This window comes from Rhincodon typus, chromosome 41 (assembly GCF_021869965.1).
Source record: "Rhincodon typus isolate 14 chromosome 41, sRhiTyp1.1, whole genome shotgun sequence".
Classification (NCBI taxonomy): Eukaryota; Metazoa; Chordata; class Chondrichthyes; order Orectolobiformes; family Rhincodontidae; genus Rhincodon; species Rhincodon typus.
Genome location: NC_063372.1, coordinates 10,616,796 through 10,632,361, shown reverse-complemented (window position 1 = coordinate 10,632,361; position 15,566 = coordinate 10,616,796). Strand labels below are relative to the sequence as shown.

The 15,566-nt window shown below is 41.2% G+C and overlaps 1 protein-coding gene across 1 annotated transcript in view; it reads left to right on the top strand.

Moving 5' to 3' along the window:
• The window catches only part of LOC109926116 (arf-GAP with GTPase, ANK repeat and PH domain-containing protein 3-like), a 112,635-nt gene that overhangs the window by 80,901 nt on the left and 16,168 nt on the right, over positions 1–15,566 (top strand). Inside the window, exons 8-12 of the mRNA XM_048618870.1 lie at positions 1,448–1,600; positions 7,216–7,302; positions 9,921–10,025; positions 11,873–12,020; positions 12,752–12,889. Coding sequence (XP_048474827.1) covers positions 1,448–1,600; positions 7,216–7,302; positions 9,921–10,025; positions 11,873–12,020; positions 12,752–12,889 — 631 coding nt within the window. The remainder of the gene's footprint in view (positions 1–1,447; positions 1,601–7,215; positions 7,303–9,920; positions 10,026–11,872; positions 12,021–12,751; positions 12,890–15,566) is intronic.

The window sequence follows — 15,566 nt, the reverse complement described above, 5'->3', positions numbered from 1 at the left end:
AGATTCTCCAGCATCTGCAGTTCCTACCATCTCAGTCCATTTCACTGCCTTGTGGTTAATTTGAATGAGAGCATACAATGAGTTTTTTGGGTCAGCAGTGTGTCTGACACATATGTAAATAAATTGTTGTGGTTAAGAGTCTCCAAAGCAAAATAAGAAGTCCGCAAAGGTGGAGTTTCTCTTTGCCCAACATGAAATGCAGAGTAGGGACATGTCTCACTCACCTAACTCCAGAACCATTTACAGAATCCAGGCTTAGAAAAGCTAGGTTTATGTGGGATACTATTGGAGTTTAACCAGTTAAACCCTTGCAGTTTGCCTATACAAAATACTGGTTATCTGCCTACCCAACTAAATCCACCTTAAGTGTTGGGATATTGCCTTGTAGAGTTTACCACAACTGTGTGGGAAGAGGCCTAAACCTTAACGATGTTACTGTCTTTCCTATTAATGATTAGGCTTGCTGGTCAATCATCAATCATTTCTAGTTTCAGGTAGTGTCACAGAAGATTGAATTGGTTCCAAATATCTATCATCGTATTTCACCCAACAGCCACCTTGATCACAGAGATCCACCTATCACCTGTCTCTGGGTGGCACTAACCATTTGATCATTAGACATTTGATTAATGTTTTTTGAGCCCTCATCAGCTAAACAGTAGGTACTAAGAGATCCTCATGACAGGGATGAAGCAATAACATTTCACCATAAGATGTGTACATTGCTACTGCACTGCAGCCTAACTCTGCAACACTAACTGGAAGTGCAGAGCTTCAGCAATGTATTTTTGCTTTCTGAAAAACAATGGTGTCTACACTGAGCCCTGGATATGTGATGGTGGATTCTTTTGGTCAACCTCAAAGGAGCTCCTTGCAGGAGTAAATCATCCCAAATCTGAGTCTCCTTTTTTATGACAGCAGGCAAGATGTACCCAGAACAGCTTACAAGGCATCAGTCACCTTAATGTCCAGATTCCATGCCATGTTTCAGGCTTATTAGTCCTTAATAACTTAATCCAGACCCTTGTGGCAAAGTGTGACCCAAATGAGTTCTTTCCAGGCATGAATGGGCTGTCCCTTACTTCTCACAATACATCAAGGATGGACTGTGTTCTGTGTTTGAATGTGTTCTTTCTGCACTAATGATGATTATGAGGAAACTGCTGCATAGGTGCAAGGAGGCAGATCCCATAGCAACTGCTGATCAATAGTACAGAATCACCCTACGAGTAAATTTTGCAACAAAGGCTCCACTGTGCCTTCAGATCTAATGCAACTTAGAAGAGTGAAAAAGTTACCCCTCAGGTCCTTTTGAAGTCTTTCCCTTCTCCCCTTAAACCTATGTCCTCTAGTTTTGTTCTGGAAGAATCTTACTACTTGATCTTTAAATTGTTGATGTTAACTTCATTTCAATCTTTTTCTCCTCACCCCTCCTTACCTTTTGCAGGCAAGCAATGGTGGCAACGTGAGTGATTATTCCTCTTCTCTTCCCTCCACTCCGAACATCAGTCACCGGGATTTGCGGTCTGATGTTTGCCAAGCCTCTGGTACCCCAGGTTCTGTCCGCAAACATTCAAAAAGACGTTCAAGTCTTTTCGCTGTAAGTATTCGTTGGATTCCTTGAGCTGTTTAGGAAATAGCTCACAAGATTTTCAGGAGAAAATTGTCTAGCAACATGTATTTATTCTTGTTAGAGATCATTTACTTGTTGGTAAATTGCTTGGGTGTCAATAGGTTGAGGTATCTGCTTGCACTTGGTGTTTGATGCTATTGCTGTGTTATATTTGTGAGAAATGTTTAGGTAGGCTCCCAATGAATTAGAAACTAATGGACATCCTGCCAATTTAGGGAGTTCAGTGATTAATTGCACCATGTGATGTGATGCTGCACTCTACAGATTTGGAGATGTTCAGATCATTATCCCAGGAGGAATTTGCTGGTCTAACCAGAGTGAGGTATGTTCCAATTGGCCTATTTGATTTGGAGAACTGGATTGCCTATGATGGGATTTGTAATGATTAACAGCTCTGGATGTTTCGAGAAAATGAGCATAAGAAATAATAGCCAGACTAGGCCATTTGGCTCCTCAAGCCCTCTTTGCCACTCAGTAAGATTGTGGCTGATCTTCAACTTCAGATCCATGGAGGGATATTAACTCAGTGACTCTAAGCAATGTCTTTCCAAGTCAGGATGGTGAATGGCTTGGAGGGGAACTTACAGAAGATGGTGTTCCCATGTATCTGTTGCCCTTGTCCTAGATGGCAGTGGTCATGGGTTTAGGAGGTGCTGTGTAAGGTGAACTTCTGTTGAGCATCTTGTAGAGGTGCACACTGCTGCTACCGAGCATCATTGGTGGAAAGAGTGAATGTTTGTGGATGCGGTGCAAATTAGGTTGGCTGATTTACCCCGGATGGTGTCAAACTTCTTGAGTGTTGTTGGGGCTGCACCTATCCAGGCAGGGAATGTTCCATCACACTCCTGACTTGTGCCTTGTAGATAGTGGACAGGCTCTGGGGAGTCAGGAGGTGAGTTTCTTTCTGGAAATGTATATTGTTGATGGTTTTGTGTAATAGGCTCTTAAACTGTGACAATATTAAGCTTAGTATAATTCTACACATAAGTGCAAGTCACATTATTTCCTTCCTGATTGAGGATTTTGCACCAACTGGAGACTGATAACTAATGGGTTATATGCGGAAAGCCATATTCTAATATTTAAAAAAAAACGTGATGCAGCCAACAGGGTTATGTTTTTGGATGATTACCAAGTTGGTGTCATTCAACTGTCCTGTAATGCTCAGTGGCCCAAATGTACATCCCATTACCAGTAATTGTTTCTCGGACTTCTATACAGGGCAGCATACTGCCAACAGGGATCAGTACACCTGGTTTGATATGCTTTGATTAATATGAGCATCTTGCAGTCCTTGGAGGTGGGGGGTGGGGCTAGAGAAGAATCTCTATGTTTAAAGCATGATGCCAAAATATCGAAGGGCATTAACAAATCCTGACAAGTACTGTAGACATGGAGCCATGATATTTAAAGCTTCGCTTCAGATGTAAGTGAAACAGAATTTCTGCGACCTGCGGATTAATGGTTATTTCTCAGATCTTTAATTAATTACAGTGCAGTACATTCAGTTTATAGTTAACTAAGAGGAGTTCTAGATTATGCTGCTGTCTGTTCTGGTCTGTCTGTCTGTACTTCTGCCTCACTATCTTTCCTCTATTGCATTATTTCACCCTCCTGTTTATCCCTCTCTTACGTATGGAGGTCTATATCACATTTCAGGCAAAATATCATCATTGGCTCAACTGCAAAATTTAAAATGAATTATAACAATTTTGGACTCTTTAATCAGTAACGATCACAGAACAAAACCACTTTGATTTCCTGTAACTGTTTTCCAGATATCAGTATCAACCAGCAGAAAAGTAGCCAATAAAATTACTCTTTCTTTTGACAAACTGGTTTAAAACATAGAAAACAGCAGAAGGCTTTTCAGCCCTTTGTGCCTGCTCCACCATTCAATACAATCATGGCTGATCATCAAACTCAGTTCCCTGTTCCTGCTTTCTCCCCACACCTTTTGATCCCTTTAGCCCTAAGAACTATATCTCACTTTTTGAAAGCATTCAATGTTTTGGCCTCAACTGCTTTGTGTGGCTAAGAATTCCAGAGGCTCACCATTCTCTGGGTAATGAAATTTATCCTCATTTTAGTCCTCAATGGTCTACTCCGTATCCTTAAACTGTGATCCCTGGTTCTGGATTCCTTGGTCATCGGGAACATCCTTTCTGCATTTATCCAGTCTAGTCCTGTTTGAATTTTATAGGATTTTATGAGATCGCCCCTCATTCTTCTAAACTCCAGCAAATATAGTCCCAGACTTATACGTCAGCCCTGCTATCCCAGCAATCAGTGTGGTAAGCGTTCACTGCACTTGGTGATGGAGGGAGTGGATGTTTGTGGATGTGGTGCCAATCAAGCGGCTGCTTTGTCCTGGATGGTGTTGAGCTTCTTGAGTGTTGTTGGAGCTGCCCCCATCCAGGCAAGTGGGGAGTATTCCATCACACTCCTGACTTGTGCCTTGTAGATGGTGGACAGGTTTTGGGGAGCCAGAAGGTGAGTTACTCACCGCAGTATTCCTAGCTTCTGACCTGCCCTTGAAGGCACTGTGTTTATGTGGTGAGTCCAGTTGAGTTTCTGGTTAGTGATAACCCCAGGATGTTGGTAGTGGGAAATTCAGTAATGGTAACACTATTGAATGTCAAGGGGTGGTGGTTAGATTGTTTCTTATTGGTGATGGTCATAGCCTGGCATTTGTGTGGCGCGCATGTTATTTGCCACTTGTCAGCCCAAGCCTAGATAATGTCCAGATCTTACTTCATTTGAACATGGACTACTTCAGTATCTGAGGAGTCACGAATGGTGCTGAACATTGTGCAATCATTGGTGAACATCCCCAATTCTGACCTTATGATGGAGGGAAGGTCATTGATGAAGCAGCTGAAGATGGTTAGGCCTAAGACACTACACTGAGGAACTCCTGCAGAGATGTCCTGGAGCTGAGCTGATTGACCTCCAACAACCACAACCATCTTCCTATGTGTCAGGTATGACTCCAACCAGCAGAGAGTTTGCCTCCGATACCCATTGATTCCAGTTTTGCGAGGGCTCCGTGATGCTACACTCGGTCAAATGCAGCCTTGATGTCAAGGGCTGTCACTCTCACCTCACCTCTGGAATTCAGCTCTTTTGTCCATGTTTGAACCAAGGCTGTAATGAGGTCAGGAGCTGAGTGGCCCTGGCAGAACCTAAACTGGGTGTCACTGAGCAGGTTATTTCTGAGCAGGTGCTGCTTGATAGCACTGTTACTGACACCTTCCATCACTTTACTGATGATTGAGAGTAGACTGATAGGGCGGTATTTGGCTGGTTCGGATTTGTCCTGCTTTTTGTGTACAAGACATACTTGGGCAATTTTCCACATTGTCGGGTAGATACCAGTATTGTGACTGTACTGGAACAGCTTGGCTAGAGGAGCGGCAAGTTCTGGAGCGCAAGTCTTCAGTACTATTGCTGGAATGTTGTCAGGGCTTGTAGCCTTTGCAGTATCCAGTGTCTCTAACTGTTTCTTGATATCATGTGGAGTGAATCGAATTAGCTGAAGACTGGTATCTGTAATGTTGAGGACCACTGGAGGAGGCCAAAATGGCCTGTATAGTATATGCCTGAGTAGACTCTGAGTTGGAATAATGGAGAAGGGATGAATAATGTACATGGTCAGGGCCTGCAGTGCTCCAAGCCTCATATCCCAGAATGTAACCCAAGTTACCATATGCTATGTATCATTATTAATGAGAGTGAGTTCTAAGGGGGAAGCACTCTGCTCACAAACACACGGAACTGGTGAACAGCAATAACTTGCAGTTATCTAGCACCTTTTAATGTCATGTAACACCTCTAAATCATAACATTCCAAGCATTGCACGAATGCGCTGTCTTTCAGATGAGATATTAAAACAAGGTTCCATCTGCCTTCTCAGGTGGATGTAGAAGATGCCATGGAACAATTTTAAAGAAGAGCAGAGAAGATGTCCCCACTGTCCTGGCTATTATTTATCTGTCCATCAACATCACAAAGAAACAGATTATTGGGTCACTAGTAGGAGTTTGATTCGCACAAATTTCTCTCTCTCTCTCTCTCTCTCTCTCTCTCTACCTCCCTCTCCCCCTCACCACTCCACCCAAAAATAACAGATGCTGTGTTGGAAGGGGATTGAAAACCTAGTCAAAGAAATTGGCTTTGGAATTAGCTTTGTAAGAGATGGAGATGTTTAGGGTGGGAATCTCAGAGGATGAGACCAAATCAGGTGAAAACCCAAAGATGGGCAAAAAATTAGGGGGAATGTGCAGTAGCTGTTCGAAATAGAGATCATTCTGAAGGAAGTTCAAGAGAAGGTGGGTGAAGCCATGGATGGATATGAAGATTAGAATGAACAATTAAATATGTCATCAGTCTATGGGGAGCTAATATCACTCAAGATGGGTGATTGAGGAATGGGTCTTGGTGCTATACAGGATACACGTGGTAGAGTTTGAATAGTTTGGAGTTGAAGAAGACCAGCAATGAAATACTTGAGTCTGGAGGTAGCAAGGGATATTCCAAATTTGGTGTCTGCCTTGGATATTCACCTGGATCCAGTGGTCCAAGTTATTGCCAAAAGAGATTCCCACATTCTTTTTCCAAGTGTGCAGCAGGACTAAAATCTAATCATGAGACATAAATTGCAGAGGGAGTCAAAACATTTCAAATCCTTGTATGATGTGAATATTGTGCCTTTCACATGTGTCCTAATGTGCACTTCTCCAGGCGTTCAGTAGCCAGATTGAAAGCAGTAATTGAGATGATCCAGCTATGAAGCAAGCTGAAATCTTATATTGACTTTGCTAGAACTGCTGCAGTGTTTGGAACAGCAGAGGCTGGAATAGACAGAACCAAACCCAGAATCTCAGCCGAGATAGGTACATAACTGGGAGGCTGACGAGCTAATTTCACTGAACCTGTTGCCAATCGAAGGGTTAATTGCTGAATTTCAGAATATGACCTTTTCTATTCTGCTGACTTGCTTGATTAAAAAAAAATCAGCCTGTTCTTCAATTGAAAGGCCTTTTCTGATCATTAAAAACTGCTGGTCAGCCATTCAGAATCAGTGGTTTACCCCCCTGTAATAAATGGGACAGATGGGATTGCAATAGCTGGCAAATCGGTTTTCAGGTTCAATTTTTCATCTCTGTAGCTGAAAAACCAAATATGTTGTGAAACTCTCACTTGCTTTGAGAGAAAAGCTGGACCATATCAGGACACCGGAACAACACAGTGTATGTGAAAGATGCCAGGGAAATGGTCACAGCCATGCAATGTTATAATATCAGTGCCATTGTATGCAGCAGTGCAATGGATTTTCTGATTTGCTGATGGATATGGATTGTTATGTGCTTATATTTATCCTCACGATGATCTGGCCCTGATTCGGCTACTCACTCAGCCTTTGCAGAGTGAGACTTCAGCAGTACATTATTCTATTCACCGCCATCACTGTAATGACTCTCAGGTGTTTCATTCTAAGCAGAGGGAGGGTCAAGATGCTGCTTTTAATGAGAACAAGCACTTTAGCTTTAGTTTGACGGTGTTCTCATTTCCTTCACAGACTCGGCGGGGAAGCGATACAGAGCGGAGGAGTCTGGATAGTAAAGCAGATAATATTGGAAGCGGCCGTGCAATCCCAATTAAACAGGTATGTTTCAGCACCATGATGGCAGAATACACAAGTCTTGACAAATATCACTTAAACTCTTTACCTCTGTCCCCTCATCATAGCTGCCCAAGGTGGGAGAGTGCAACATGGATGATTTGGGAGGGCCAAGGGATATCGGAACTATTCATCCCTTACTTATGTTAACTGACCAGGGTGGGAATATTAGTCAGGGGTTATACAGTTATCTTTAGTGGGGAGGAAAGTTCAGCCAGTTTCCAGCTCCTAATAGCATGCTGATGGAAAATATGCTTGTGTAGTGAAATCAAACTTTGTGGTGATGTGTTGATAGCTGATTAGTTGCTATCCAGGTGCTTGCATAGAGAGTTACTGCTTGGGTGAAGTACCAGAGAGGCTCTTGGCATCTGCCAAGCTGTACCTAAACAAGAATCAGAACTTTCTCGTGTGGAAGTTTGGATTGTATTTTAGATTCCTAGCTGTCGCCCATAAATGTTCTGTTAAACAGTCCACGATAGCGCTTCTAAAGAAATGCTCACCATTAAACCTGTAAATTCTGTTATGGACCGGACTAGACCCCCTTCAAAATATTTTAAGAAGGTAGCCTAGACCCAAACTTTTTCTTATAATAAAGGCAAATGTAAAGTCCTGTGTTCCCAAATGCAATTCGATTAGTCAAACTACTCGACGCTAAGCAAAACACGGTTTATTCAAGCACTATAGTTAAAATGCAAACAAAAGAAAGAACTTAGAATAACTTTTAACTCTATTGGGAAACTTAACAGACTAATAGATACAGTAACTATTACTAATCAACTGTTCGAATATAGTAACATCCCATAAACACAAGGCTTGGCAAAAAGGTAAATTCAGAAATCAGAGTTTCTCACATGCAATGCCCGCAGTAGGAAGAGAAACTCCAGTTTCTAGCTGTATCTGAGAGAGGGGGTGGGGGGAAATAGCTTCTGCTCCTTCAAAACTCCAGCAGCTTCTGCTGAATCTAAAAGCCAAAAAAAATCTAAAAATCCTGGTCTGTGAGAGCTGGCCACACCCAGCCAGGCTGCTTCTATTATTCTAACTTTACAAAAAACCAAGGCCTTGCAAGCTCTTTACATTACCACAGGCTGGTCGTAACCTCTTGTTCAATCTCTCTCTCAAAAGAAACCAGGACAAAATATACCTCTTAGAACCATAGCATCATCACAATTCAAATGGCTACAATCCTGAAAGACCTGAATGTTATTTGTTTAGCAAAGACTTGAACTATTTCCTCCCTACTATCCTGGACCGTATTAAGTCCCAGACCTCACTGGCTTTCCATCAAAATCTGTGACCTAATTTACAGGCTTCTCTGCTATACAGTTTCCTCTAACCAAACATCTTGACTCTCTCCATTGATCAGCCTATGATTTTCTGTGCTCCACCATCAGAAGCAGAGACTTCAGGTGTCTCCACACTCTCACTAATTCTAATTATCCTTGCAAAATCTTCTCTCCATTTTCAAAACAAATCCTCGGTTCATCTCCCTTAACCCACTTCTCCCACTTCCTACTGAGTGTCCATTACCTTCTCCACTTCTGTCCCTATCCCACTTTGTTAAATGCCATAGGATGTTTTGTAAATCTAATGACATTTTATGACCACAAGTTGTTCTTCGTAATGTGCAAAGCATTACTGTGAGCTTGTTATTTCAATATGCAAGTTCTTTTCTTTTATTGTCTAATTTCCTGTTTTCTGCTCCCACACCAGGTGAGTGCCACTAGAGACTTGTTTGAGCCAGGGAAGGAAGAAGCTCAGCTGTGGAGTCTCAAACAATGCACAATGCTCCCTCAACTCCAAACTGTTCAAACTCTACCATGTTTATCCTATGTAACACCAAGTCCCGTTTTTCTATCACCCAACAGATCTTGAGCGACATTAGCTCCCCATAGACTAATGAATTATACTTAATTATTCCCTTCCATCAGTAGGTCAAATAAGTTAGGTGGCCTTTTGAATGTGGTTTGGTGGAACAAACCATGCCAATCAAGCCAACAGTTTAACTTTGTCTGTTTTCAGTTTTCTTCCCTCATGAAGGTGTTAACTACTGCCGAGTGTGATTCCATGACCATGAGTACCAAGGAGCCTCCCATAACTTTAGTAACATAAATAAAATTAGGTTACAGTAAGGAAAAGAGCTATTTGGTATACCCAATCACGTTTGTGTCTACCCTCCACATGAGCAATTAGTCCAAATCATATTTATCTAACTTGCTTCCACTTTCTTTCATACAGCCATCCAATCAGATCTTGAATATTTCTATCACTTCAACTACTAATCCTGGAAATGAAGTCTACAGCCTCACAACTCTCCATATTAACAAATTTCTCCTGCCATCTTTTTAAATAACTTGCATGTAATGTTGTGTGCATGGTCCCTCACTGTGACCCCTTAACTATCAGAAACAGTCTATTCTGTCCATCTTATTCCATCCTTTTGTCAGTCAAACAAATTTATCATAATCTGGGTTACAAAATAATCCTAATACTCAAGTTTTTCTTGAGCTGAGTTGTTTGAGTGAGCAATGTGTAGAGTAGCTTGTGTGTAGGAGAGAGAGACTTTCTCCTCTGATCCTGGTTTTCTGGGGTGTGTTTCTTTACAGGGTGTGTTGTTGAAGAGGAGTGGAAACTCGCTAAATAAAGAGTGGAAGAAGAAATATGTTACTTTATGTAACAATGGTATTCTGTCCTATCATCCAAGTTTACATGTAAGTGTACTTCGTAAGTTTTGGTTCCTCGGAGGGATTTGCAGCTAAAGCAACTGTGCCTATGAAAATTATGCCTTTCATGATTTGGAAAATAGTGTGTTAGCTAAGATGGCTGTATGTAACATTGCTCATGGTAGGTTGGAGCATTTGCTGTTTTCAAAAGGTCAGGATCATTATCCTCTGTAATGCATAATGTATTTTATTACTGAAATGTAAGTGGATGCAATTTGATGTATCCCTCTAATGGTTCTAGATGAACTTTCTACAGCTTCCCAGGTCAATTAGACACTCTTGGGTTGATTGTAAGTCAGGATTTCTTTTAAATTTTCTTAATTATAAATAATGGAACAGCTGGTATGATCCCAGCTGATGGTAGTATTGGACAAGTCAGATTCTGGCATGAAATCTGGCTTGATGGATCATAAGTTTAATAATTTGTAGTTGGTTACAGTGTTAGCCAGTCACTGAACATATTCACAAGGCTATAAATGTTCTTTAACATTTATTAAAGAACAGAAAACAAAACAAACAAAGCTATGTATGTGTGTCAATTTCAAAAGAGCTTAGCATAATCAGCAAAACAAAGCTGTAAACTTTACCCTGCAATATCCTTTACAGATATTCAAATCCCGGAGAAATATTGCTCGTACCTCAACTCTTTAATTTCTTTCTCAACTGACTGTTTTCAATTCTTATCCTAGGACTGTTGAGACAGTTTTAAAACTTCTTTCCAATTCTGATGGCCCAAACTTATTTTCAGCTCTGATGGCCTAAACCTCCTTTTGATTTTGACAATTCGAGAACTTCTTCACAAGCTCTCACAGCTTGGAGACTTCACAGCCCAAAACCCTTCTACTAGAGTGTAAACTATTCTCCTGAATTGATCATGTAGTTTCCTCCAAGCAGACAAATTCTCCTGAACCAAACTCCTGATTCTTCTGAACTGAAGTTAAAACTAATCTACTGGCCATTGGTCTGTTTCCTCAGTCAGTTATAAACTCATGAGTGTAAACATTCCATCAATCAACACCATAGGTATCCTGCTAAATACTTAACTGAGTCACATGCTTCCTTGGAAATTTTAACAATATTTAGGTTCTGTACCACTTAAGCAGTTATTTAGTTCACTGTTCCAAATGTGACTTTTACCTTCACAGAACTGAAACCAAAATCCAACTACCTCTACTTTAAAAATCCAAATTCCCAAAAGATAATATACACATTTATTACTATGAATACCATGGGGATTTCCACCGAACTCCCTTTGGTACTCCAGGGGTCTCTGGCAGATTCCCTTGATCACTAAGAGAGTCTCCAACAGACTCCCTCAATCACACTGAGGGTCTCCAGTGAATTTCTTGTGTCATCCATCATTTGTTACCTTGTGTTTTTCAACGAGCAGCATCATCAAGATGAGAGATCTCAGTACTGTGAAATTAACCGATTTTCCACTCTTGATATTCAGTGTCAGCATTTAATGCTGAGATCAGTAATGACAGGTAACGCACAGCCTTCCAATGTGAATGGAGGTGGCCGGAGAGAAATTGCAAGGTAGAAATCCAGTAGACAGGAGCAAGTGATGGCTGTAATCTATCAAAGTGAAAATGGAGCGGTTTGTAATTATCATTTCACCATGTTATTTTGAATTGTCATGTTGCTCAATGGGGGTTATTTTCAACTTTACCACCTGGGCACCAACCTGGCACGAAAATCAGGCAGCACCTGCAATAGGTGGAGGATCCACTCTGTCAGGTTGCCACTCAAACAGTGAAGTTTGAAAAATATTTCCTCCACCACCCTAACAGCACATTTAAGTTCTGGTGAATTCTACTTGTTTTTCGCTTCAGGATTATATGCAGAACATACATGGAAAAGAGATTGATCTTCTCAGGACAACAGTTAAAGTTCCTGGCAAGCGGCCACCCCGTGCTGTTTCAGCCAGTGGCGCCTCCACCAGCCTGAATGGACTCATGGGCAGTGGGCAAGAAAGTGTTGGTAATTACAGCTCGATATAAGCTCTGCACAATATCCAACGGCAGCACTCAATAAATCTTTACTCCACAAAATTCCACTTTGAAACAAAAAGCAAAGTACTGCAGATGCTGAAAATCTGAAATAAAAGTTGAAAGTGCCGGGGAAACTCAGCAACTCTGGCAGCATCTGTGGAGATAGAAACCGAGTGAACAACTTGAGTCCAATACGATTCCTTTGAAGAGTCATATTGGACTCAAAACATGAAATCTGTTTCTCTCTCTTCCACAGCTCCTACCAGACCTGCTGAGTTTCTCCAGAACTTTTCTTTTATTCCACTTTGAAACTTGTCTTTTTAGCTTGCTAAAATGCTCAGAATTAATTCATGTTGAGATATTTGTCAGTGAGTGTTGCGTGTATTAAGTGATTAAGTTTGAGTAGGAGACAGCATGATGGCTCTTGATCTCAACAGAGTGAAAATGCAGGGATAAAACATGTGTATATATCATTATAATCCTTTTTTGAGTGATGACGAACATTCTGATCTCATTAGAAGTGCATTTGAGGATTAAGAATTTGCTTCTCAATCTCTAGACCTAGAATATTTTGACAGTTGTAATATTTGATTTCACAACACAGCAAAAGTAGTTTGAATGATCACTAATATTGATGCTGTGCTTCACCGTAGTTTAGTGCATGAATCTAATTTAGGAAGTGAAAGATTGAGTAATTCATGGATTGTCTCTTTCCCACAGATTCTCTGCATTCTGGTGGTTTAGACCCTGTTGCTGAGCAAGCAGTTATTGGTGATACGCAGGTCAAAGGAAAATTCCCAAACTGCTCCTCCATTTCTAGTAGTGAGCAGTGGAGTGAAAATAGTTCAAAAACTGCTGGTAAGGAAGATACATTAGCTCTGTGAGTAACCAGTAGCCATGCAGTGTGGTGGTTAACATTCTGAATGCTCCAAAGCATATCTGCTAATTATACAGAGCCCCCAGGTTCAAGTCCCACCTGTTCCAGAGGTGTGTCAAAACACATCTGAACAGGTTGGTTTAAAAATCTACAGAAGGTGCAGTGAATGGCTGAGACCATTTAGTCTTTTAAGAAAGTCCCCATCGGGAATTTTAACGATTAGTTTTCCCAGTGCAGAGCAAATTCATGCCAGCCATCACTTTCCACACATTAAAGCCAATGCAGAAAATTGTGTTCCAGCTTCTAATAATAAGGAAGGACTAATTTGTAAAAGCCAGTCAAACATCTATCTATTCTAATCCCACTCTCCAGCACTTAGCCTGTAGCCTTGTATGCACTAGTGTTTCAGAAGCTGATCTGCACACTACTTAAATATCTTGATGGTTCCTTCCTCTAATACCCTTTTAGGCAGTGAGTTCCATAATTCTTTGGGTGAAAGAAATGTTCCTCAAACCCCTCTAAACCTCTTGCTTCTAACCGTAAAAACTGCCACCCTGGTTATTGACCCCTCTACTAAACGGAGAGGGTTTTCACTGTCTACCCTACCTAGGCCCCTCAGATTGTATACATAATCGGGTCCCCTTTCAGCCTTTCGCCAGTGTTCTGGCCAATACTACTACTTAATAACATTAGTGAAGTAGACTATCTTGTTACATATCTATTTCTTTGTGTGTTTGGAATCGTGCAGTGTACAGATTTGTTGACGCACTAGACTACTTTACAGTAGTCACTAACCTGAAGTGTTTTGGGACATATTGCAGAGTTGAAAATATGTTGTCAAAATGCAATTTTTAAAAAATTAATTTGAGTTCTAGAGGTTAAGAACTACTGTCTTCAGTGCTATCAGTATGAAGAAAATTATTGTCATTTGTTCTGTATATGTAATTGTGCCATCAAATCAATAACCACTCAAGTGCATTGCCCAATGACATTGAATCCATAGAGCATCCCATTGGGATCACATTCGGAGTCCAAATGACCTATATCCTGCAGAAATGTAATTCGGAAGCTGTCATGTCTTTTAATAGAAAGATCCAGAGTGATTTGATGCTGAAATAGAAGAGTGAGAGGACATTAGAAGCACTCAACTATGCTTCGTGATTCAATCCTGCACAAACTAACCTACCAAGCTAGCAAAAGCCCATCAACATCTGTCAAACAGACCACACCACCAGGGGATGACAACTGAAGGAACAGCCCCCTTTTTTTTAATTAATCATTCATGAAATGTGGATGTTAATGGCAGGGCCAGCATTCACTGCCCATCCCTAATTGCCCTTGAGAAGGTAGTAGTAGCTTCCTTCTTGAACCGCTGCAATCCAATGTTCTTGGGGAGGGTGTTTGACAATTTTGACCAGTGACAGTGAGAGAATGGCAATATATTTCCAAGGCAGGATGGTGAATGGTTTGGAAGGGAACTCGCAGGGGGCGGTGTTCCCATGTATCTGCTGCCCTTGTCCTTCTAGGTGGAAGTGATAGAGGCAATGGAAGGTCCTCTCTCAGGTGAATTGCATCTTGTCGATGGAACACACTGCTGCTACTGAGCGTCGGTGGTGGAGAGGGTGAATGGCACCCCATCCGTGAGCAATCAAGCTGATCTGCTCTTGTATCCACTATATATATATGACTGATCTAATTTGGTTTCTGATCAATGGTAACCCCCAAGATGTTGATACTGGGAGATTCAGTGATGGTAATGCCATTGAATGTCAAAGAGCAATGGTTAGACTCTCTCTTGCTAGAGGTGGTCATTGCCTGGCACTTGCGTGACATAAATGTTACTTACCATTTGTCAACCCAAGCCTGGATATTGTCCAGGTCTTGCTGCATTTGGACCAGGTCTGCTTCAATACATGAGGAATCACGAATGCTGCTGAACATTATGCAGCTGAAGATGGTTGAGCCAAGGCTGGTACCCTGAAGAACTGCAGTGATGTCCTTGAGCTGAAATGACTGATCTCCAACAACCCCAAACATTTCCCTTTGTGCTAGGTATGACACTACTAATGAAGAATTTTCCCCTGATTCCCATTAACTCTAGTTTTCCTTGATGCCACACTGCATCAAATATGACCTTGATGCCTATGATATGTGAAAACAAGTAGTTGCACCTTAAATTCGAGGTAGCACTAACATTCCTTCACTAGTAATGGAGGAGAAAAGCTATCAAGTAGGTGACCAGCTGGAAGAGGAAGCACAGATATCAATGGCGCAAAATTAGTGCATTATTGGGGAGCTCCAAGCCTGAAAGTTTTGTATATGTTTGTATTAAGACTGATGCTTACTGTCTAACTTTAAAACAAACTTCACAATTAATGGATTTCCGCATTCACTGACATCCACTCCTCTGCCTCCATCATAGTTGACTATTCTTCCTTCCTCTTTCATTTACTGCCTTCCATCCCTCTCTCCTACTTCATCTGAATGTGATTCCAGTTGCTGTTCTTTTGAGTGGAAATGTACTATTAAATTTAACAATATTGCCTAACCAGAGTATATATGGTGGTGAAAAATCACTTCAGATAACATCAAGAATCATGTTGAGAGGAGGGGCTTAATCTGTGTTAATTCCCAAACCTACAAATGTAAGAATGTAAA